Raw genomic sequence first — 26,634 nt, forward strand, 5'->3', positions numbered from 1 at the left:
AGTAAAATTTTAATAAAGTAAATGCACGCGCTGATCTTTCAAGTCTCTGTGGACCTTAAGTGCTGTGAGTGCTTAAATACAACCGTAATGTTTTATCATATCAAGAGATGAGTTTGCAGGGACATTTAATTGAAATATTTTGTTAGACAATGTTTTACAGATACTGTACATACAGCATGAACAAGTATGCAACTTGGCAGAAGCTTTCATTAAAAACATGAAAAAGCTTCTGCCAAGTTGCATACTTGTTCATGCTGTATGTACAGTATCTGTAAAACATTGTCTAACAAAATATTTCATTCATGTTTTCTAGGAGACACAGTTGGTTAAGATGCACTGCCCAAGGAAACATGGAGAACCGCACACAAGATCACGGGCTGAATGTGATGTATTTTGCAGGCTGTGTTGGTATGTGTATGTCTTTCTAATACCAAAAAAAAAGATGCACTGCCGAAGAGCCTCCCAGAAGCAAGGCCCATAACAAATGTGTTATCTCCAAACATGTCCTTCACAACCTGCATTGAGTGGAGAGTGGACCACAGTAAGGTCACCTAGGGTGAACTGTTGCAATAATCAGTAGAGAAGTTAAGTAAACACACAGGGGAAGAGGGAAGCTAATCCTCTGGCGAGTATGTTCTGGTAGTGAATGCTGAGTAAGGAGGGAGGTAACTTGAGATGGAGCAGAACGGTGTTTGTTGTAGAGCAGGCTTGTGTGTGTGCACTGAATGTGCACCCATACTGCTTGTGTATTAACTATTTGTATATCTGTGTGCTGTGTACATGAGTGTGTTTTATGTCTGTGGGATTCATGTGTTGTCCGCAGCTATTTAAATATCTTGCATGTGTATGTGTAAGTAGGTGGGTGGGTGTGTATTTACACACTTGTGTATTTGTGATCCATAGAGGCATGCAGTGCTAGGCAGACTCTGGCTGCTGTAATCCGAGGTTTACACGCTGTAATGCTGCTAGAAGCCTGCAGGCCTAGCTGGCAGAAGGGAGGAGAGCGAGGTGAAAAAAGAAAGTGGAGACATTATAAAGGAGCAAGAAAGAGTAGCTTTCAGAGAGACACATATTAGATTGATAAATGAACGAAGAAAAGACAAAGAAAGGAGAGAGGAGAGAGGGAGGGAAGAAAATTATATAGTGAAGTAGATACATTCACCAAGAAGGTTTATTTTTAAGGTAAGACAGTATGTTTGGAATTGGAAGAATACTATTCATCCGAAATCGTGATACTAAAAGATCTACACATGATAGAAAGGCTAAGAAGAAAAATAATGCCAATTCAATACGTCGTGTTGGTTGAGTGCAGCACTCATTATCCATTTTTTTTATATCTTAGATCATTGTGACTGTATTATGTTGCTCTGCTCTATGCTGTCATTTACAATGATCACTAAGAGAAAAACCTTTGAGATCATCGGTTTAAATTATGGATGTTAATGCATATCTCTTGTGTGTGTTTGCTTTTTTTTTTACAGTGGGCCACTGACTATGTGTTATCTTTTACATCATTTGGTGTTTCAATACAGCCAATCAGACACTAATATTCCATTCATTTGATGGGTACTTTTGCTTATAGTAACCATACACTTTCCCTATACACATGCTACATGAGTATGACTGAAAATATAACAATTACATAAAATGCCATGAAGGGAAGGTTAAATACATAATAGGATAAACAGAATAAGTGTTACCAGACCAGCATCAGTGTAGATGTTTGCAGTCTGAGGTTAGTGAAAGAGAGCAAGGCACTGAATGAGATGACAGGAGAGGAGATGAGAGGAGAGGAAATGAAATGAGAGAGGGAGGGCTGACAAAAGGTGGAGGGAGAGGGAGGGAAAGATGGATGGATGGATCAAACCAATGCAAATCTGTTCCCCAGAATGTAATCACTTTAGTGAGTGTGACCACACACACACCCACACAGGAATGTACACACCGTAAATCCTTCTTGCCTATGCTTATTATGCCAATAAGAAAATCTACTTTAGGCAGGTGCTGATTACCTTGCAGATTATTCCATGATACTATTGTTTTGTATTCAGTTCCTGATAGACTGAGATGTGAGTTGTGGAGTGAATATTTGCATATATCAGGGAATAAAGAATAGAAACCAGGAACAGCAAATCTAAAAAAGATAATATAAAAATATATACTTATTTTTGAATAAATACCGACAGATATAAGAATATCAAGCAGTACCCTTCAGATTGCATTCTTAGGTCTAGCATTTTATTTCAAGGACAAGGTATGGATGCAATTCAACACATTTTCATTAGTAGATAGCCCATATTCAGCTCAGTTTAATATGTTTATCCTTTAAGGGTCATATGGCTTCACATGTAATCCTAGGGAACATTGGGCAGAAGGTAAGAAAATCTATCCAGGACAGGTACCCATATGCAGACAATGCTTTGAGCCCCAACGTTCATTAACAGTTCAACATCCCCTTGTGTAAAGGGCAGGTTGCAGCTTTAATGAGAAGTGGATGCTTGGTGTGGGGTGATGGTGCCCCAAATATACATATTGATGGATGGATTGAAGAAAGTAGTAGCTCTCAGGGTTAACTGCTGCCTGGGGAACTCTTATTATGGGGAACCCAAGTGTGATGAAAAAAATGTCATACTAAAAATGAGATCTTAGTAATTACAAGGGGGATAATTGGCTGCTGTTCTTAATAGCTTAGGGCCAATATTTACTGATTATTCACTGGAAGAGTAAGTAGGCCATGATTGCCCTCTAGAGACAGGACTACACCTAAGTGAGGTCATGCAGCTCCACTTTGTTTCTCTACAGGAGATTTGGTGCTAAAAAGCATAATCATAGGGTGTGCAAATTTTAGACAGGTCAGCACAGATTTAACTTGAAGAAGTGTGAAAAGATATGGGGAGTCTGCCAATATGATGTGATGTTCTGTAAGGTGTTGAAGACATCTGTCCAGTTTGACAGACTCTCCTTAAACAGCTCAATTTGTCATTGGGCCTCTTTATATCGTTGCTATTCTTGCTTATTGCTGACCCACTGACAATAGGCATGGGATATGATATCATAAGGATGCAATTAGTCAAATTCTAATGGGATTCAATTCTTGTAATATTGCTTTAATGGACATTAAGGCGGACTGTCTCCCTGATCTGACCTTTTGTCACATTAATCCTGACACACACTTTTAATAATACTATAGCAGTTTGTTTTGCTAAAGCTAGAGTCGAAACACATATACTTCTGGCCGGCTTCAGTGACATTTGTCTCTGTAGAAACTCACCATTTTCCCCACTATCAACGCTATTATTGTCCGCACTTTCACCAGTGTTTCTGACCTGTTCTCCCTCAAAGTTTTGGCTGAGGTCCCGTCCTCCTCTCTTAGCAGGCTGGTTTTCTGCCTTCATCCAGACAGCCATGGTGTTTTTGACACGATGACACAACCTTAACACTCTCATTACTTTTCCACTGGTCCTTTCATCATTTTTACACTGCCACCTTAGTTGTGCTTTGTGTACAACCAGGTCACAGGCAATTAGGCCTTCCGCTCTTCTTCACATCCCTGCTCCTGCCAAATGCTTTATTCCATAGATCCATCCATCCATCAACTCCATACCAAATATTAACCCAAAGACTGACAACCCATCTTGTTTCCCTGTTTCTCTTTGCCCTGTTGGTCCATCCATCACTCAACCTCTGTACTTTTCATTCCATCCATCTCTGTGACTTGACTGAAATAAAAACATTACCTTGAGGGCTCAAACATGGATGCTACTTCATTTTCTCTTCTGCCTGTTTGCAGCCCTCCTCCTATCCACCCACAACTTCAGGCGGTACTCAGACCAGTACCCCCACCACTTGTATTTTATATCTCTGAACCTTATTCTCCCATCCACCCAGACAAACGAGCCCTTTTTTGTACTGTAGCTCTCAACTATAACCCAGGGTTATGTTTTATTAATAGCATGACATTCCTCTTCCTGCCTGAATGTACTCAGTGTTTATAGAGTGGTCTGACTTGGTCCAAAAGTGATGAGTAGTAACTTGCAGAATAAAAAATAAAAAAATGCTGTCATTATAATACACAAATATTCAACAGTGAAGATGTATGGTTTGCTGTATACAAGATCCAACTACTGTTATAGTGTTACACTGTTAAATAATGCATGTTCCTCTTAAAATCCAGACAGATACTTCACTTCAGCACCGTGTTACCGATGGTGAAGAGGGCTGCCATCAAAGATCTATAATGCTGACTTCATCAGCCCTCTGCTGTATGCCTTTTCTCTCTCTTCAGGCACAGGATTATACAGACATTACTGCCTAAAGTATCCCAGACATAGGAATGGAGCAGAATGAAAACCTTTGAGTATGCAAACATAACAGCAATGCTATTCTTTCATCCTTTAGTTCATTCTTGCTTTCCGTATTTTTTGTGAGACCCTGGCAGCTGTTACAACACATTGTTGGAATCTTTAAATTGTAATAAATGCATTCTCCGATACAACAGCAGCATTTTCTAAAAAATCTGCATGTTTATGCTCAATCTCTTTATGTCACCCCACAGAATCTGTCTTGGCTAAGACATGAGACGTGATTGAGAGTTGGACAGCAAGGGAATAAAACTTCTCCTGGCTTGTCTCAACAAACAGATAAACAGACAAGTGGCTGCTGGGCCACTGTTTGGTGGAACCCATACTGTTTACAGAATGTGTGTTTTTGTCTGGCACCAGAATCATTTTCCCAAATGGGTTAGAATGACAGTAGGTAATAGTTAAAAAGGCTGTCTCCCAATCATCTGTCTTTTCATATTCGTCTGCTTTACTTATTCCCTTATCTCTCTCTCTCTCTCTTCTCTCTCTCTCTCTCTTTCTCTCTCTCTCTCTCTCTCTCTCTCTCTCTCTAAATATCCCCTCTATTTTGTCCCTCTCTTTACTCTTTGATGTATCTCTTACATCTAAAGAGATACACAGCACAAATTCACATGCACTGCAACACTTAGGCTGATCCAAGGACACCAGAGGCAGTTTGTCAGCTTCAATTATTGTCCAGTGTCCACTGCTGCTGTGGTCACCCAGAATATAACTTGCTGGTCAGTGGCTGTGTGTTCACCCATGATTGACATGACCTTCCAGCTAAAACAAATCTTCAACATCAATCAAGCCACAGAAGAAGCCAGAGGATACTCAAGTATTCATGAGTTCAGAAGGGTAAAAGCTGTTATCAAAAAGGTTGAAAAATCGCTATTTTGAGAAGGAAAGCATCAAAGATAAGAGTGAAAAGGAATGCATTAAAACAATACTTCAACATAACGGGAGATATTAAATCACTGACCTTTAATAGTCGAGGAGATAAATATCAAGATAACCTATATAAGTTAATTATGAGATTAGTCTTTGACGAAGCAAGAGGAAACAGTTAATCTTGGTCAAAAAAAGATCAGGGCGTTAATTGCTCCAACGACCACCTGGGTTTTGTTCTTAGTTTTGACTGTATGATAAACCAGCAACTTGACTGTGAGAACACGATTACCGAATGAAACAGTTCATGCTTTCACTGTGCCTAGTGGTTGTTTGCTGTAGTGGCTAAGATATCTGCTTGATAAATAAACAATCTTTTATTTTCTTTGTTTATATATATTGAAGCATGAAACTGAATGAAAACAGAACATAGGATAAAGATTATTTTCTTGAAGATCCATTGAATACAATATAATGGTTTCAGGCTATAACCCAAATAAAATAGTAATTGTCTTTGAGAGGCAGAGAGGAGAGGCTGTATTGTGCTTTGTCCTCTTTTCCAAACTTTTTTTTACATTATCTACAACTCATGAAGATGCACACACACACACACACACACACACACACACACACACACACACACACACACACACACACACACACACACACACACACACACACACACACACACACACACACACACACACACACACACACACACAGACACACACACACACACACACACACACACACACACAGGTTAGATGACGGAGTACGAATGTAGAGGAGGGGTAAGAGATTGTGAAGCAGAACAAATCAATGACGTCCTCTCTTCCCTCCCTCACTGCTCCCCGACCCCCCCTCTTCCTTTTCCACATTTTCGCACCTGGCCTGAAGGTGGGGAAAGACACACTGCATAAAGATACATGCAAATCTATCTAATACAACAGAACATTTGATGCAAAAAGGGATCTTTCTCCTCAGAGATATTTTTCTCTGTCATTGTCTTTCCGCCCTTAACTCTTTTCTTGTTTCACAGAGATTAGCTTTCTTTTTCCTCTGATTTATTCATCGTTAGTTGACTTCCTCTCTAACTTAATAACTGTCTTACTCTTCTTTTATTGTTTTTCTATATATGAGTCATTGGTTCCTCCTAACTAACCATCTCTTTCCTTATCACCCTTTCCACTGTGCCTGCAAGAGCTGTTTTACATAATTGTAATAATGACTTCCAGTGGTGTTGCCCCCCATCACACCTCCCTAAAATAGCTCTGGCTAGTTTGCCCTTTAGAGCTGAATCCTCACCACTTTGTACCATGGTTAGAAGATGCATGCAAGGCCTCGAAACAAAACCAAAATGTTTATCGAACTATGCATACAAATTGTAAATAAAATAACATATATAATATATATGTTATTTTATTTACATCCTAATATATATATATATATATATATATATATATTAGGATGTGCCTCCTCACAGTCTTTTGTTTAATTTGGGTTGATCACAACTGAGGGATAGCAATGTCAGTTAGCTGGTCAGTCTATCAGTCCAGACTGAAATATTTTAATTACTATTAAATGGATTGACATTACATTTTTCACAGACATTCATGGTTCCCACATGATGTATTCTAATAATGACCCCCTGACTTTTCCTCTGGCAGCACCATGAGGTTGACATTTGAGGTTTTGAGTTAAATGTCTTGACAGCTACTGAATAAAGCCATGACATTTGGTAGAGATGTTCATGTTCCCCTTAGGAAGATTTGTAATAACTTTTCATCTAATGCCGGGGTTATCAGACATTAGCTGATAAACTAATAACTTCCCCATGAGCCTCAGCTATATGTGTGCAAATGTAAGCATGCTAATACACTACACTAAGATCAACTAAGGTAGAAGCCATTGCACATACACTATTTCAGTTAGGTTTGATTGAACAGCTGATATGTGGAAGAGTCTGGTGTACTTCTGCACTGTGAGCTGATGAACATGACATATGATAAAGACCAGGGAAAGGATATTGGTCTGTGAGCCAATAACAGGTGAGTGTTTGAGAAGAACCAAAAACATGTTTTAAGGCACGGTGTAGTGCCCGAGAAAGGCCTGATGTTCTCTCCAAAAAACAACGTTACTCTTTGTAACTCATTTGAAATGCTTTATGGCGAACCCCTCTGTTTAGAAGAAAGTGGAGAAGCCTAGTGTTTCTTACTTACTGACACTTACCCAAAAGGGTTAGCTTAGCATTTCCAATCATGCCAGAATATTTATGTAAATGGTTGTGCAGTGGCTTGCATGTGTTGGAGAGTTAACTGCAGCTACAGTATGTGTGTGTTTGAGTTGATAGGATGATTAAGCCATAAAAATAAAAACGATGCTTCAATCATTCAAAACATGTAATGGAAAAAATGCTTCTCACATGATGACAGGACTGTGAGCAGGGTACCAAGGTCTCATGACTCTCTGAAATCACTTAGCGTAATTCACCTCATATGTCAGATGAGACTAGAGATGATAATTGAAGTTGACCTCAATTTAAGAACACTGTAGTTTGCAGGCCATTGATTCTTGTAAAGAGGTAAAATACATCAGTGTCTTTTCCAAAAGATTCAGAATGCGTGCTCATATAAGAGAGGGATAAGAGCGCATGTGTGTGAGAGTAAGAGTTTTATTATTGTGACTCTTCTACGACCTGTGCAGCCATTTCTATCTCCTGTATGCTATCTAAAAGGATTACGTCATCTATCTACGTGCTAGCTGTCTCCCTAACTCTCCTCTCTGTTTCATGTTACCTTTATCTCCTTCACCCTTTCCTTAATCTAGCACCGTATCTATCTTTCTCCATTCACTCATCACCTACCCCTCCCTTTCCTCCCTTTTCTACCTGCTTAGCCACAACCTGTTTTATTGTGCTGCTTCTGAAGCATACATCTGATTTTTTTCTCTTTGATGTTCTTTAAGATTTTGCAGAAATCTAACAAAGCAATTACACATGGCAGACTTGTCGCAAAAAATAAGAGAGCAGTGGAGCCTGGCATGCCTGTAGATGTATACACAGAGAAATATAGGCTCCAATGTATAGCCAGTGAAGGTAATGGAGCAGAAAACCAATTCTGCCAGTGTCACATTAACAATTATGACAATCTGATGTGTCTGCTATTATCATTATCAAGATGACTCTATGCATATGTGAGAAGTATGATAGGGGTTTATCTCATGACAGTAAGTACTAACAATTGCATAAGGGGGGAAACGGGGGGTAGGGGGCAGGTTAAGGGAGGGAAAAAAATAAAAAAAGGTAAAGAGGGAAGGGAGAAGAGGAGAACGAGAAATGCCTTCAGTAAAATGAAGTTAATTAAGGTTAAAAGGGACAATAGGAAATGCTGGGTTCTATGTCCGTCATTAGGTTGACACACAGCAGAGAGAAAGACTGAAAGAGGCAAAGAACATTGAGGGAGGATTGGAAAACAAGATCAAGATAAGTGGTATTCTCAACAGAATGTCATATTAATACTATAATTAAGAGAGTATGCATATACTGGTAATGGTGTGGTCAGTGAGACACACTCACTTTATATTTCAAAATAACAGCCAATGCAATATAGTTGGGCTGCTCTGGGATGGCTGTCAATAATTCAGAATCTTCATTGCAGACACAAAATTACTCTCCTATATAAAATACATGGGGTTGCACCCATTATCTATATTTCTTATGGATACATCAGTGTCCTGAAAGCAGTAGGGTAAGAGAAATACATTTGAGTTCATAAAGCATGGAAGTAAATGGACATGGCATGGGCAGAAAAGGAGAGCGAGAGATACAAATAGAGATAGAGATAGAAAGAGATAGAGAGAGAGAAACATTATCTATAATTTATTCAAAATAAATGTGCAACATATTTCTTCCAGGGCAGGTCATTGTACCCAACTGTTAAGACAAAAATATTACCACAGGGTAAAAGCTAAATAATAGAACAAAATATGCTCCAAGAAGGCTTGCAAATGCTAAGGATCAAATATTAAGCAGATGAGTCTCTTAACATGCGACCGTGGGGAATGTTAATACAAACATTATAATGTTGCAACACTGAACATAACACTTCGATGAATGTATGGCTGCTGATGGTCTCTTAAAGTTGCTAACTGGGAATGCAAGCTGATTCACAAAGTATCAGGTAATCTAATATAAGTTTCCGTGCTACACCAAGCCAACAAATATGTTATGATGTATTCAGTATGTTGGCAGATGGGTACAGTAATGTGTTGATTGGCTTTTTACACCATTTTCATCATGATTTGTGCATTTTTTCTTTTATAAGGTTGACACAGAAAGCTGCTTTGAGCATATCGGTCACTCCAAGGTCATTGTTAAACAAAATATTTCCAATTCAGGTTGATTTTTAAGTCCCTTTTTTCTTTCTATCATCATAGTGTTAAACTACTTGAGAAGGTACTTTAAGAGGAAGCACCACAACCATAATGGACCTATGGTGTTATTAACCTGAGAATTAAGTATTGTCACTCATGCCATCATCATACAAGAAAGACTTTAACCTTGGTGAGAGAGTTTTGCTTTTCATAACTATCAATTTCCATCGAGGTCATTGTTCACATTTAACCTGTCTCTGTCTGTCCATGCAGAATAGAATAAATAATTTTAATAGATAGTTATTGTCAGAGACACATGATAACATAACACGATGTAATGCTTGAACATGAGAACACCCCCGCTACCTTTGGGTTTTAATTTCCTTTTAGCTTTTTCCTTTACATTATAACATATAGCAGGTCAGGCGGGGCTTTTCGTTGGCTTTCCTTCACCGTGGTGGGGGGACAGATTTCTGCTTTCAAATTATCTGCTCTGTATTAACACCACTTTAGAGGGCTACATCACTCAAAAAAGCACAATTCAGCTACAAGAGGAATACTACCCTCTGCCAAGTCATTTAATTCCATGTATGCATTTAATTGAATCCCAATGACAGACCAACAAATGTTCATTGTATTAAGGGACTGTGGCAGGAATATTGTATAACACGTGCCTTAATTCCCTCAGAAGTAATTATGCTCTCTGATTAGGGAATTGTCCCTAAATGTAATTATATGCTGTGCCTTAAGATTAAATTTGTCTGTGATGGTATGCTGCATTATGCTGCTGTCCCACCACATTATTCATAATCACAGCTCACTATCTTAACTGTGATCTGCAAAGAGACCCCTCTGGTGTAGAGGACACACACTATACGGTGTGTTTTTGTGTGTATATCTATCTCTGTGTCCAATGGAAACTTATGGGATTAAACATTGCAAGTCTGCGTCCCATATTTTTACCCAACTGGTTTCACACCTAAAAGCATAATCCACTAACACTGATTGTTAATGACAATGCCAGTATGGACTTTTCGGATCCTAATGCATCAGTGCAAGTAAAAAAAAAAAAAAAAAGCTGTGAGAGAATACTTTCCTTTTCAAAACATATATTGATATATTTCAAGGAAATATGCTTATCCAAGCATAAATTGTGTAACAAACAAAAGGGGTATGTCGTGATCTTACATGTGTGAGCAGAACAAGACAATCATAACAATTGAAACAGAATCTGTAGTCATTGCAGCCACTGAACAACACTGCTATATGTCATAACCAATTACCATTAAACAATCTTCAGGTTAATCAAATTAATACTACGGTTGCTTGCCTATTGAAGGGGAGGTAATATGCTGAGCTGATTCTTCATCCAAAATAAAGAAAACAAACATTCAACCAAACAAGGGAAAACAAAGAAGAGGACAAGGAATTCAAAGATATAAAACATTTGTAATACTACAATTATAAAAGGTTTCACGAAAAAAGTTCTAAAATCAACCATTAGTAAATACAGAAAGGTAGCAAAGTAGTGATAGCCTCAACGGATACCTGAATGAATATTAGATGGAAAATACTGTGCGGGTGAGAACAGGTGCAGTGAAATTTCCTGGAAAATTCAAAAATTATGTTAATCCACTCCACGCTTTAGAACAGGAATAATTCCCCCATCACCCACAGTAATAGACCAAACACAAGGGGTTTTGTTTTAACTACTTACCCGATTGACACCTCGTCCCCTGTCTTCTCCATAATTTGTTCCCAGGATTTCAAAGAAGATGTTGGGGTTGGAGCCATTGTCAGTAAACTCAAGGAAACTGGTAAGGCCGCTCACTCCAAACTGCAAACACAAGATCAAAGGTGTTTCTTTGACTGTTGATCTTTTCACAATTCCTGTGGTTTGGCACAATTATTATGGTATTGCATTAATAACAGTTGTTATTCTTGATTTAGCTTAAATCTGATTTGTTGTCATCAATGGTACACTATTCTTTGGCGGTAATAGAACTCATGAATAATTCTAGCTGAAAGATTTGACATCAAATTAAATTTTAAAGATCTGATATATTACGGTAAGTGCTCTCAGTAAATCAGATACATGAATCATCTGCCTGACCCATAGACGTATTATATCTCCTCATTAAGAACAGCTACTGAATATTAACATCTTTTGTAGTAAGAGTATATGTGGGATTTTGTATGTGTTCATTTATACTATCTATGGGTCCTAGAGATGTAACGTTTAAGAACTCTGAATTGCAGCTTGTGGAAAATCGTACTTTTGCTTTGTTGCAAAAATGTGTAGCAATAAATACATACGCAGAGGTGTGTGTAATAACGCTGATGAAAGAACAGTGGGTCTGAAATTTGCACTAGCGACGTACAATGTACTCTTTTGAGAGGTAAATTCACTCACATGCATATCCACACACACTGAAACACACAAACACAAACGGTGTCAGTTCCAAGCCCTTGCCCTGCCTCCCGGTACTGTGACCTGTCAGTGAAAGTGACACTGTTCCTGCTTTAGGGGAGGAGAGGTGTTAGACATCTTCATATGAATCATGCTCTGTGTATGTGTGAGTGCTTGCTTATCAGTGTATGAGGCATGGATTGTACCATGTGTGTGGGATGGTTTGGGCTGTGATGTAAGCATGCACAAAACAATATGCACATGCATATTGTTTTGCCTTATCACATAAAAACTTGCACAGACACCGTGTGTATAAGGTGATAACACTTAAATAAAGGATTTATATCTGTACATTAGCCTTATTTTTAAGACTTTCAAATCAGTATATATATTCACATATTTGTGGTTTGCACACATAAATGTCATAAGTGAGAATACATGTTCATAATGAAGACATGCATGAAATAATTAATGCAGACAAAAAAAGGGGGAGGGTTTGATCTCATTTTATGCAGTATTTCCTTTGTGAGCATAGAGATACTATACTGTAGTTTATTAATGATGGTTATGTGGCATTTAGTTCATTGATTTACATTGACAATGCAGTATGTAGTTACCATAATTAATTACTTTATTCCAAAAGGTCAGTCACACAAGAATACACGCACACACACACACACACACACACACACACACACACACACACACACACACACACACACACACACACACACACACACACACACACACACACACACACACACACACACACACACACACACACACACACACACACGTTTATTTGCTTCTTGAAATCTGCTTGGATACAGTTCACTGCCTTGCGGAATTATTTAGTAAATGAATGTTGGCAGCTCAATATTGGAGTTATACATTCATACCAATTAGGTTCTTTTTAATTGTCCCTGATACAAGAAACATGCCAATAGAATCATGAGACTGGAAAATAAATCTGACAAATAAATAAGGAGGAAGAAGTGAAATATGTTTAATGATGTTTCAAACTTCTTTTAAGTAAAATTAATGTGGACAACTCAGTTTTATAATAATAGCAATAATAAAATAAGCATCAAGCTTGGAATCAGAAATAGTGGGGCAGATAACTGTAACAATTGTTCAAAAGTGGATACAAGCACTAAATTTGGTCAATGTATACCTTTGGGGTCATTAATTAAATAAATAACGTTAGCCACTTAAATTTCCAAGATGGCCGCCATTTTCCAAGATGGCCGCCAATTTTGCTTATTGACAGACATATTCTGTCACAGAATTGTACCCATGGGACATATTTTTTTACTTTTACCATTAAATCCTCTATTATTTGCCCTGGGCACATCCATAATGTAAAACATCTTAATGATTGAGGGTATTTTGGTGCGATTTGACAAAGTAAATAACATAGAAGAGGACAGAAAATACAAAATTATTTCAGAAAAAAAAAATTTAATATGAAGAATGTTTAATTAACAGAATGTATCATTTTCTTAAGGTTGGATCTACTTTGTTTCAGAGACATCTAAACATCAATTCACATCAAAGGTTTAAAAGTTCATTGCCATCACGCCAGACACCTACAGCTGCACAGAGCTGTACAGGTAAGACCAAACTGGTAACACTTGCATCGTCCTTGGCATTCTCCCTTGCATCCACATTTGGTCAGCTGCTGGCAACTCTCTGCTATTGGGGAAAGCTCTGTCCAGAGGACCTGCCACTGGTCATCTATCTTGGTCCATCCCCACTCAGAAGGACTCTCTGGTTCTGGTTGAAGTACAGTTGCCTGACTCCAAATGCAGCCTGCCTGGAAGGCTGCACGCTTTATATGCTGAAGCAATGCTGCTTTCGTCGGAGGAATGGCTTCGTATGACCGTTGTTTCCTGGCAAACAAGTCCAACCTGGCATCATCCACTCCTGCTGCTTCACTTGATTTGTCATACATCATGACCACAAACCTTTCTAAAATATTCAGGTCACTGTCACCTATTCTTGGCGGATAGTGGCTGAGTTTGGTGAAGACTTCACAGGCTTCATCAAATACACCCCATGTTTGCCAAGCAGTCTTCTTCCCTTTGCCACGAAAGGCTGAAACAACATCACAGCCTGTAAAGGCATGGAAGAAAAGAATTCCTCTGCTCCTCTCTCTTCCTATACACTGACAGAGGTCATGTACAGGGATCCACCTCATGTTAACTCCTTGACCAAAAGCAATCCATAACTGTTGTAAACCTGCTGCTTGAAGAACTGGCAACGCACTGACTGCTATAACAAGGACGTCTGTATCGTTGGCTTTGACCATGATGTTTTTGCTGCCATTGTTCACTGCATGCTTGGCATGGACAAAGATCCTGGTGTCCGCTTCCTCATGTGTGCATGAACTCACTTCGTCAAGGTCGATGGACTGATTGCTGACCGCCTGCTCCTCTTTGGTCACTATAAGCACATTTGGTGAAAATGTTTGTGCAACCTTGTCAGCAAGGAAGTGGAACAGCTCAGTTTTGTTGTCATCATTTCTGAGAAAATTCCGCCAGTTAGTTGGTATTTTGCCATTGCAGGTCACTTTCCTTCTGGCTCCATGTCCTCTCTTAGACCTGGTCTCTGCTTTCAAACTTGATTGCCGGTAGATGTCAAAGACTATGTCTGTTCTTTTGTATTTCACAGAGTATCCCTCAAGTTTTGGGAGAAACTCAAATGAAGCATAGTCGCCAAATGTCTTTGAGCTCCGTGGGGGCAAACTGTTGATAAGAGCTGAGCCATCAATAATACAGGTTTCCACTTCTGGTTCGGTGTCATAGATTGGGACAAGAGACTCAAGTATGGCTGCCAACTGAGCTTTTTGAGCAGTGTGAAGCCTCCCACCATCACTCAAGGCAGCAGGGAATGGCTGATTCTCATGTTTGAAAAACTCTTTGAGGTCACATTCTCTGCTCTGACAAGAGATGAAAAGCTTGGAGAAAAGCTGACAGTCCTCCTTCAGCACTTTCTCTTTTGAAAAATGGACTGAGGGTGAGCCATGATGGAAGAAGTTGGTGTAGTTCTTCTTGATGGGCTCATAAATCTTGGGATCTTTTTCCTCTAATCCTTTCATGAACTCTTGGAAACGGGCGCTACCTCTCTCAAAGTGAGTATGAATAAACATGGCGACACTTGGGTTTGCAATATCCTTTGTGTCAAGTGAGAACAGATCATGGCTCTCCTCAGCAAAAGGATTTCCCAGATCTTCCAGGACACTGGTTAGCTTCTTGACTCTATCAAGGAATGATATTTGAGCATTTGCCGTCTGTTCGTGGTGACTGGTGTGCTTTGCACCCTCCCTGGCACTGGATGATGCTTCATATTGAAGAACCAAGCGGCTGACCTCAGGTCCAGCTATCATCCACCTCCTCAGTGCTGATGGATCTTCAGTGATACCTATGGCTCCCCCACTTGACTTGATGAAAGCATTGGCCTGTTCATGGGCTTGGTCCATAGCAATTGCTGAGAAGTCTCTGGCTGATTTGTGCACAACAAATTTTCCACTCTGAAACTCCTGTGCTATCTCAGGGTGCCTATGTTTGAGAGTCACCATGTCTCTGAGGTGGATAGGAAGCCATCGTGCATAATTTACGTTGTTGTTGGCAAAAAAATATGGTATTAGCTCCGCCAGAGACTGACAATACAGGCTGAAGTTGGCCTCCCTGAATGACCGGATCAGCAGGAGAATTACAAGTTCCATTGACAAGACCAAATGCCAGAATTCAAATTGGGGGCTTTGTTGTTTCCGTTTCTCACACCAAGCTTCAAAGTCAAGCATCTCTTCATTGTGGTTATGATAAGCTGCCTTCAGGAGCTTGTACAGGCTGCATGCTGTAATTTGGTGCATTTGCCGTGTTTTAGTGATGCTTGAGGCTGTCAGAAATGATTCAGCTGTACCAGGAGATGCAATCCCTGCCTCCACCAGAGCCCCTGTCCAACCACTGTCCTGAAGTAAAGTTCCAATTGATTTCAGTGCTGCCATCTCTATGTGCAGACCACCGAACATGATGACAAAATTGTCTTCACCATACTTCTCAGGCCAGTGCCACTGCACCTGCTTGGCTACTGCATAGATTGGTTGGTCAGCAGCAAGAACAGGTACCTGGCCTGGGTTCAGGAATGCTACAATGTCTTTAATTTTGTCCATCACATGTTTGACAGTAGCAACGGAGTGGGCCTGATCACGAAGCAGAGGTAACAGTGATGTGATGCTGACCTCAAATGCAGGGCCTCTCTTCTTTGAATGAATCTTCTTTCTATGGTATCATTGTAATCCTTGACCATCAAAACATAGGGGTAGACCTCATCCTATATGTGCTCTGATGTTTTTTTCACAAGATATCATGGAAAACGCATATTTTGATAATGGCGGAAACAAAATGGCCGCTGCAGCCGACATGAGGGTTTTCGCGGTGGCTAACGTTCTTTATTGGAAGAGCAATACCCATAGAGTAATTGAGCCAATTTTGGCCCTTGTATCCACATTTGAACGATTCTTATGAAAAAATGCTGTTATCTGCCCCACTAAAAGACCCTCAAAGGTTTTGGGAATTTTGGGCTGCATTTTAAGATTCAATGTGCATTAAAAATTATCAATACAATTTTAAAATGAATATTAAACCTAACTGCTTTAGGCACTGATACCTAAGGGGGTATACATGGCATCTGAATGGTTAAGGACTAGTAGTCTATCAACAGTTCAAACAAAGACACAGCATACACTTCTGACTTTAAGGATGATTGTAACAGCTGTTTTACAGGTGCATTTTCCACGATGAATTTGTCAATGAAATCCAAACAACAACATCAATAGAGCTCCTCATCAACATCCAAAAATTAGTGTTTTATTACCATAATGGCCCCACATACCAAAACGTTGATTAATCACGCAGGCATGCAGAGTAAGTAAAGCACACTGCTGATACTGTGTAAAATGGAACTGATGCCAGTCTGCTGAACTCAACTCTATTACTGCTCAGGGCTCTTTAGCTCAGCTCTGTGGAGACAGACATTAGGGTTGGTTTAACAGTCAGGGCTGGCTGATGAAAGTGTTGCCAAATTAGAGTCTGATCTCAAGGTGAAATGCAGTGATAGATCTGAAAGCCATTGCACATCATTTGTTATTGTCTGACACTAATCCAAAATTAGCATTTCACTTGGCTTCATTATTCAGTCAAAGTACTATCCCTGGAGTAGTTTTTTTATTAATATCAAAACAGAGGGCATTGATCCAATTGGATTTAACAGTGATGAAAGTGTTGCCAAACCCCAGAATGAACTCAAGGTGAAATGCAGAGATTCAAAATTACAGCTGCAGGATGAAATCCGCTATCTCCAAAAAGTCAACTGTTCAGGAACTTAGTGATTGATGCACGTGTTTTCTGGTATGCAATCCTTTGAATTTATGAGCACTGGCGTCATAAAGTCTACTAAACGCAGATGGCACCTTAGAAACTTTTGCTCTAATTAATGAATACAAATTGGATTTCCATTTGATAAGAACATTATAAACAAATGCTTATTTAAAGCCTCCTCCATGTCATTCTCCCCCCTTGGAGGGGATTTTATTTATACCTAGGGATGACATTGCTATTTCAACTAGAGTGTCTCAGCCGAGGAACAATAATGCATGGTTTCCAAAGTTTCATTTAATGAGCACAACGTCTTGAAATGCTAATATGAGCACCTACATAAAAAGTGCGAGAAAATGTGTTTCTTTCCTACAGCTGAAAGGTAAACCTGAGACACATCAGAAAGTAGTGAAAAACTTAAACTGAACTCATATGTATTTATTTTAGGGAATAGGCAAATGCTTTTGCTATTTTTCCTGTATTAGTCAAGTGGCAGTTTATAAACACTTCATTTCTGGCTGATAAATTGCTAATAGGTCTAACTTGTTTTTTCATTTAAAAAAAAAAAGTATTAATGAGCCTTTTTGAAATTGGCATGCACTGACCTACAAGCATTACACAGCGGCAGAGAACCACAGGAGGCCGATGAAACAGATGGACACATGAACTGAGGTGAGAGTCAGGTTACAATGGGTCTCTCAAATCAAATATCAATCTAATATTAAAGCTGCAAGCAGCTATGAGCGGGTCTGAGACGCTGGCAGGATGTTTTCACAACGTCGACATGTGTCGCGCAGGTGTTTTCCAGAGTCACTCGTTAGAAAAGGCAGGAAGTTTCAGGCAGATCGGACGACATTCATGGGAGTTACAGCATTAACACAAACATGATCTGTCGCCATGGCAACGGCATATGATGACATCTCATAATACTCCTAGATGACATTGATGCAGTTACGTTTTAGGTCATTTGGAGCATGTTAACTGGAGTTAAGAGAAAAACGTGTTGCCATGGCAACGGCATACGATGACATCCCATAATTAACATAGAGCTGGTCAGCGTGTGGCCAGTAACCATTATCTGCAGTCTGGTACGATTTGGACGATTTTCCATTTGATGACATTGTGTTTTATGGTGAGCATTGCGTTCCTATGGCAACAGCATATGATGACATCCCATAATACTCCTAGATGTGTTCAGGGCTGCATCAATATCAAACGTTACGTTTTGGGCCATTTGGAGCATGTTACCTGGAATTGGAATGGTGACTTTCTGAGCATGTCGGAGATATGACATCATCGTGTTCCATGGCGAGGGGTCGCCGAAAATCGTACGAACGCGAACTTTGGTGCTAAATAACGGCTATGCCGTGCAAAAAAAAGTTAGATTTCGTGATATCGTTTTGTCGCCCATGTCTCAAGACGCTACCCGACGATTTTCGAGCCGATCGGACAAGGCCCCTCGGAGGAGTTCGTTCAAGTAAATCGCGTTTTTCCGACGCCAAATTCAAAATGGCCGACTTCCTGTACGTTTTTTCATACAGGCCCAAGAGGCTTTTTTGTTCGTCTCCGGACCCTGGATATGCGTAGCGATTTTCGTTAGTTTCCGAGAAAGTTAAAGTAGGGGGAGTTAACGTTAAAAACGGAAGTGGGCGTGGCCTACGCAATTTTTATCGGAAAGTTCCGAAACCAATTTCAGATGTCTATTTTCACCAGCGCTTACGCGCTGGCAAATTTTCGTGAGTTTTCACATATGTTGTGGGGGTCAAATTTGCGTTCAAAGACGCAAAATAAAAAGAAGAATAATAATAATAATAATCGGACCAATTTCAATAATGTTCGTGCCCAGTGACATGTCATGATTTCTACTGTCATGATTTCTACTGTCATGATTTCTACTGTCATGATTTCTACTGTCATTATTTCTACCGTCATGATTTCTACTGTCATGATTTCTACTGTCATGATTTCTACTGTCATGATTTCTACTGTCATTATTTCTACCGTCATGATTTCTACTGTCATGATTTCTACTGTCATTATTTCTACCGTCATGATTTCTACTGTCATGATTTCTACCGTCATGATTTCTACCGTCATGATTTCTACCGTCATTATTTCTACTGTCATGATTTCTACCGTCATGATTTCTACTGTCATGATTTCTACCGTCATTATTTCTACTGTCATGATTTCTACCGTCATTATTTCTACTGTCATGATTTCTACTGTCATTATTTCTACCGTCATGATTTCTACTGTCATTATTTCTACTGTCATGATTTCTACCGTCATTATTTCTACTGTCATGATTTCTACTGTCATTATTTCTACCGTCATGATTTCTACTGTCATTATTTCTACCGTCATGATTTCTACTGTCATTATTTCTACTGTCATGATTTCTACTGTCATTATTTCTACTGTCATGATTTCTACTGTCATTATTTCTACCGTCATGATTTCTACCGTCATGATTTCTACCGTCATGATTTCTACCGTCATGATTTCTACCGTCATTATTTCTACTGTCATGATTTCTACTGTCATTATTTCTACTGTCATGATTTCTACTGTCATTATTTCTACCGTCATGATTTCTACCGTCATGATTTCTACCGTCATGATTTCTACCGTCATGATTTCTACCGTCATGATTTCTACGTCATGATTTCTACTGTCATGATTTCTACCGTCATGATTTCTACCGTCATGATTTCTACTGTCATGATTTCTACCGTCATGATTTCTACCGTCATGATTTCTACTGTCATGATTTCTACTGTCATGATTTCTACTGTCATGATTTCGGACACTGTGCTTTTGCCCCTCGTTTTCCCTGTTTTGTATGGGTTTTGCATGGTTGCGCCCACGTGACCTGGTACCCGCGGGCTACCCTGTTGTTATGATTTCGGACCCCTTCACGGGGCTTTTGCCCCTCCTTTTCCCTGTTTAGTGCGGCCTTTGGTGGGACGTCGTTCGCTTTGCTTCAGCCTCTGGTCTCAGACCCTAATAAATCAGGGAATGGTGAGAATTTCACTTTTTGCTTTACTTGATAGTGAATCAGATTGTATTGATCATTTTTACTGTTCATTTAAGGCTCATTGTTGCATACTTATGAATTCAATATTGATTGTATCTTAGTCTGAATATTGTTTGATGAACCCATAATATATTTATGAACACAATATATAAACCATGGATATTAATTATACTTTTGGTAATATGTTATATATTATCACTGCAAGATTTGAGTGAATCTTCTGTCAACATTTGTTTTGGAAAAAAAAGAGAGATACTATTTGTTATTTCATAGTCACTCCATGCCTGTGAATATTTGTTCAAGGAGAATCTGGACAAAATATTTTGCAGAACCTTTAACTTTTGCAGAGTTTTTCCGTCTCATAGGGGTTAGAATGTGTGTAACCATATGTGTCCGTGCAACCATAACTCAGCTGCGTGTGTGTTTGTCTGGAGGTTGTGTGTCTATGCGTGTGTTTGTATGTGCTTGAGTGTGTGCCAGAGCGACAGAGAATGCATGCTTGCACACTTTCTGTGGTTGAATTCCTTTCTGCAAGACGTGAGGAGAACAGTGAGTGCACTCTCATACCTTCTTGACAGTATCCAGCATGCTCTTGCCTCCCTGCCAAGGTTTGGTGTTCTTCCTGATGCAGCTCAGACTGGCCATGCTGTGCCACTTCCTATCCTCCAGCTTTCTGTGGAAGGTGTTGGCCAGCAGCAACACAGAATCATAAATATAGCGGTTGGTGATCTATTGGAAAAGAAACAGAGATACAAAAATGTTTAAAGTGCGACATAATAAATGCAGACACTTTGCATCCTCATTAAGTGTGTCAATTTTGTTTTCACATTAATGTTGCCCATTCCTTCCTGAATAGGTTTTATCAGAAACAGTAACCTCAAAGACAGATGTTACATTTTGTGGTTTTGAATAATAAGTAATAATTCAACCAAATGTAATACACCTGGCTATTATGGTTTAGGACTATCCTGCTTCTTAAGAAATAAACATTTTTGTTAAATATTTTAAATAGTTGGTATGCTAACCCAAACAGTTGAACCTAATTCCAGGCTATTAGATACATTCAGTACACGCACAGTACACTCTAAGTTTGAGCAGTGTCTGGCTTGTTCAGTCTATCAATCTCCTTCCAGCATGCTTTTCTGAAATGCATAGAAACCAAGTGGGAATGTGGCAATGTCAAATTTCACTTAAAACATTTATACAAGAGATGATAAAATGACAAAATACTCCTTGTTCAATGTAAAATAGTTTTTTGACAGACAGGACAAAAGGAAAACTATAGTGTCAAGTTTATCTCACATCAAACTTTTTTCTCACTTTCTTTAGAAGTCGCCTTGCTCTCACAGTTTTGTCTTAGTGTTTCACTTGCTGTCTTTGTCCGTCTATCATTCCATCTCACTGTCTCTGAAAATTAAAGTGAAAATCTGCTACACTGTTGGGAGCTTCAATGATCAGTGGGCTCTGCACTGTGTGTATGTGTGTGTGTGTGTGTGTGTGTGTGTGTGTGTGTGTGTGTGTGTGTGTGTGTGTGTGTGTGTGTGTGTGTGTGTGTGTGTGTGTGTGAGAGTGTGTGTGTGGTCAGCCTCAGTTGATGTGCTTCAGTGCAGTGTGAAATTGGTCTTCTGAGCCATTCTCTGACTGCTGAGCTGATCTGGTTCCTCTGCCTCTCTCTCTCCCTGCCTCTCTCTCCCTGCTTCTCTCTCTCTCTCTCTCTCTCCCCTTGTGTTTGTCTTTCTTTCTCTCCCATAGCTTTTTCAAATGTTACTGCTCAGACATCTACCACCTACACAATCATTCACTTACTCACTCACTCTCCCACACACACAAAACACCGGATGTCAAAAAGAACATGTGTACAGGGTGTTTCTACTGTACACAACCAATGTTTTCGCTCTCACATTTCAAAAACACATTGTCCTTGGCTAAAATGAGTTTCACTCAAATGCACACAGATACGTAGTCACATGCACACCCTCGGCCCTCCACAGTAGAATGAGCACATATGACTAGACTCCAAACAACTAATAATGAATGTCTTGAAATGGTTTGGATTTTCGACGCTAGCTTTTTACACTTGAGAAGAACCTGATTCATATAAGACACACAAGGCAGAATTTATCTACGTGTATTATTTAATGCCTCAGGCTTTTGGGAGTTACCCATGTATGTATTTTGCATACTGTGTGGCAAGGATACAACCAAACTAGGGTTTTATCAGGATAATTTAAAAATACATTAATGAATTAAGATAGCATTTAACCTTTCTGGTATATTATTCACCTAATTCTATGTTATTTGATCACCAAAAAAAGTCCATTCATGGATAACATTGGTTGTAAGCACAGTATGTTTGCTTCTTGGGAATAAAAAAGGGAGATAACGCATCAAGATCACGTCTCTGTTCTGTATGTATTTTTCTAATTTTCATCAAATGTGTTCCCCCAGGGTCTGATGCATCCTCTTAAATCAACAGCACATTAATTCAATTTTATGTTTTTGTCTTGACACATAAATAAGAGTGTGCTCCCTTTTTTTTCTGCTGTATTTGATGGAAACCTGATGACTCACATACACACAGAAGTGTAATAATTGCATACATATTGCCACCCTGGGGACATGTTAGAAAAGTAAAGAAAATGTGGAAGTGGAGTTAAAAAAACAGTGCTTTCCTTGGGCATGCTGTCAGTTAAATTGTGTGGTTTGAGAAACAACATGTACATATAAGGGGGGAGGGGGCAAACTATTTCCAAAATGATGAATGTTCCAGGTACTTAACCTCACAGGCACAAGCTGTAACAATGTCAAACCAGCAAGCCTGGTCTAATGGGAAGCTTTGGTTGAAACATGTTGAAATGTCAAACTTACACCTGGAGCAGTTTTATGATACCAAATGGAAGCGGCGGATCAGCTTCTAAATACATACGTATATTTGAGATGGTTGGAGATGCAAACAAAAAGAGCTGTATAAAATCAAACATAAGAGGACGAAGGTATAAAACCTTCAAGACGAATCAGTAAACTAACTTACCTCTAGCTGCTGAGACCGTGGGTTTTTAGGGTCACACAGGGAATTGTTAATCCTGTGGTTGTGTTTAACACAGCGCTGACTCGTGTTCTGGGGCATGGGGAATGTCTGCCGCACCAACGTCAGCCGACCGATCGACTTCATGACTAACTCCTGCAGATCGTAGTCTGAGATCTCCTAAGAGGGTGAAGAGGAGAAGGATGGTGGTATAGATAGGAGGAGGAATGGTGGGGTTTAGGAAATGAAGAAAAAGGGAGATAAGAGAGAATCAATATCAACAGCTGCACCACCACATTATTTATTGTTGCCACAGACCTATAGCTAACATTTTGACAAGAAAAACACAGTAACAAAAACAAAGTCTTTGTTCGACACAATTCCATAAAAGTCCATTTTAAATGTAATGCTTCTACAGTACCTCATCGTCAAACTATATAAGTTATTTAGGTCTTGTTATTCAAGCTGTTTTTCTCCAAAAATCAACTAACTGAGCAGTTAAAAATACAATGTCAACATCATCTTTAGCGAAAGCTAATATATCACAAAGGTAGTTTGCAGTAGATGGAAGTAGGGAGAGAGAGGCAATAAAGTGTCTATGTGTTTGTGTTTGTGTGTGCTTGTGCACATACATGTGTGTTTGCACGTACTCTGCATGTCCTTGCAAAACCTTGGGGGAGGAATCATTGCTAATTTTAAACCTCGGACACAATCTCTCTCCCCCTTTTCATTCATGTATCTCCATCCATCCTCTGCAAGTGCACAGGGTCATGTGGTGATGAGATGAGAACTGACATTTAACGTCCCTGGTGGAGGTAACACTGCCACCAACCGAGACTGCCTTTGCTGTCTCTTTGTGCAGTGATCATCTGTGTGTGTGCCTGTTGTGTGCACAAGCCAGTTTATGTTGAAATATGTGTAATGTGTGCATATGTTTTCAGAGATTGTTTTCAAGCCTTTCGATCATGCGAAACACTTTTGATATCGTTTCATTTGCACATGGCAGCCTCTCTTGACAGGATGGATGAGACTCTGCCTACAGACCACGCACAAACATAAATAAGCCATCACAAACACATTATAGTAGTGAGTGGTAATATTATAGGTACCACTGGTTCATTGACTAATTTCAATGGATTACATTTGAATGTAATTAATGTTAATTAAGGATGGTGAGTCCTCATGGGATGTGATCAGTGGTGATTAGAGGTAATATTATACAGGCTTCATTGGTATAGCCGTACTCATCTGCAGCAATTAGGCTGATCTATGGCTCTCGCTATATAAGCACAAATATGCATTTGCTTATGAAATCAAATTGATGTTGTTTTGAATATCTGAAATAAGGTACGTCCGATTTAAGATTCAAATTTGCACTTTCATATTTTAAAGATTGCAGCATCGAAAATTGATTTTAATTATATATTTTTTTTAAACATAAGAAAGAAGTGCTTTTTGTGCCTTGATGAATATGTGATGCCTTGATGAACCTTGTATGCATGGTTTGTGCTCTGAAATATCTACTTTCTTTTCCGCAAGCAAAGAGGCCATTTTTCAGCTTTTGGGGGTAAAAACGTGGCAAAAATCCCAAACAGTTGCTTACATAAAACCCCTGAAGGGAATAGAATAAAAAAGCCAACAAAGAATGAGCAAGACAGAGAGAAAAGGCTGAAAATTGCTAAAAAGGCAGATCTGTTGGCCAAAAAAGAATCAAGATTCACAGCGGGCAGTCAAGGGCATGCTAAGAAATGTTGGCAAGCAAGAATTATCCAGTGTGCCCCTCACAGGATCAAACTCAAACAAATACAGATGGACCGATTGACAGGAATACAAAACCATATACACACAGACACACAGCTAAAACTTAAAAGGAAAGTTTCATATTGAGATTCGTTTTCTCAATAGACATTTGTCCATCTTTCTTCGTTCATCACTTTCCATTTGCCTCTTCGTCTCCTGTTAGCCTTTTATGGCTAAGACCAAATGAATGTGACATATATACTCACATATCATATACACATATTTTGACCGGACTGCACATATCGAATCACACAGGCTCTCATTCTCACAGCACATCCAAACACACAGGGGACCTTGGAGGAATAAGGGACCAGTGCACAATTGACATATTGACCACATATTATAAAACTGCTACTTTTTTGTGTTTTTTCATAATATACATGCATAACATATATACTCTCTGGTATAACGTGATTTAGTGTAATCTGGTCCCACAAAAATAAACTCAAACTGAGTTATTTAATATCACATTTGAAACAAGCAAGGCATCATTGTGGTTGACTTCTTAACAGCTTGAGAAAATCATTGTCACACTCACACGTAAGCAATATTACTGCCTAGTTTTCAATGTAACATTCAGAATCCAGTCCTATAAAATATTGGAGCACAAGTCACACTATTTTAAATCCATTCCTATGTATCAAATTCATGCAGTCCAGAGAATATTTTATTATTCCCCACATGTGAGCACCAAGACCGACTGCCTTAAAGCAGAAGCTTTGAGTAAGGTGTAACCCCCAAACAGCCATTCAGCTCTAACACAGAGTGAATCATGAGTTGTTTACTCCATAAACTAGAAGGTGTTAGTCTGCAGGCATCCCCATCAACCTCAACCCATCACCTCTGACCTTCCCTCTAATCCCCTGAGGGCACCAAATCCTCGTCTTGAGTGTTTTACTTGAAGATGGGAGTCAACACCACAAACATATCCTCCATCCACAATTGTTCTTTGCACTTCTTCCCTGACCCCTGTTCTTTGTTTCCCGCGCTTTCCCCCCTCAACAACTATCTCCCATAGGGACATCAAATCCTTCCTTTCTTCTTATTATTTGCAGAAGAGGGGAAACAGCTGATTTAATGTATTATTCAACCTATTCTGCTCCTCCCATTGCTATTCTAACCCTCAAAACTCTTTCTCGCTCTGTACTTTTTTATGACAACATACAATTCCTCTATTTTCCACGTATTGAGAGGGTCAATGTTTTGAAAAAAACAAAACAAGTCTGGAAAAGAACCTTGTGTCATTTGGACGTTGTACCCCCTCCTTCATCTTTTCCCTGAGTAGCCCAAAAATATGTTCTATGCCTCTAACTACATCACCCTTTCATTTCTGTGCGTTGAGGACTTTCATTAATATCCTTACAAACAACAATAGAGCGAAG

General features: G+C 39.3%; 1 protein-coding gene across 2 annotated transcripts in view; it reads right to left on the reverse strand.

Moving 5' to 3' along the window:
• Positions 1 to 26,634, reverse strand: part of grid2 (glutamate receptor, ionotropic, delta 2) — a 402,736-nt gene that overhangs the window by 103,065 nt on the left and 273,037 nt on the right. For both annotated transcript variants that reach the window (XM_063896521.1, XM_063896522.1), the window contains exons 6-8: positions 23,459 to 23,632; positions 20,995 to 21,156; positions 11,317 to 11,436 (exon numbers count right to left, since the gene is read on the reverse strand). In XM_063896521.1, coding sequence (XP_063752591.1) covers positions 11,317 to 11,436; positions 20,995 to 21,156; positions 23,459 to 23,632 — 456 coding nt within the window. The remainder of the gene's footprint in view (positions 1 to 11,316; positions 11,437 to 20,994; positions 21,157 to 23,458; positions 23,633 to 26,634) is intronic.

Source organism: Eleginops maclovinus, chromosome 12, assembly GCF_036324505.1.
Source record: "Eleginops maclovinus isolate JMC-PN-2008 ecotype Puerto Natales chromosome 12, JC_Emac_rtc_rv5, whole genome shotgun sequence".
NCBI classification, from domain to species: domain Eukaryota; kingdom Metazoa; phylum Chordata; class Actinopteri; order Perciformes; family Eleginopidae; genus Eleginops; species Eleginops maclovinus.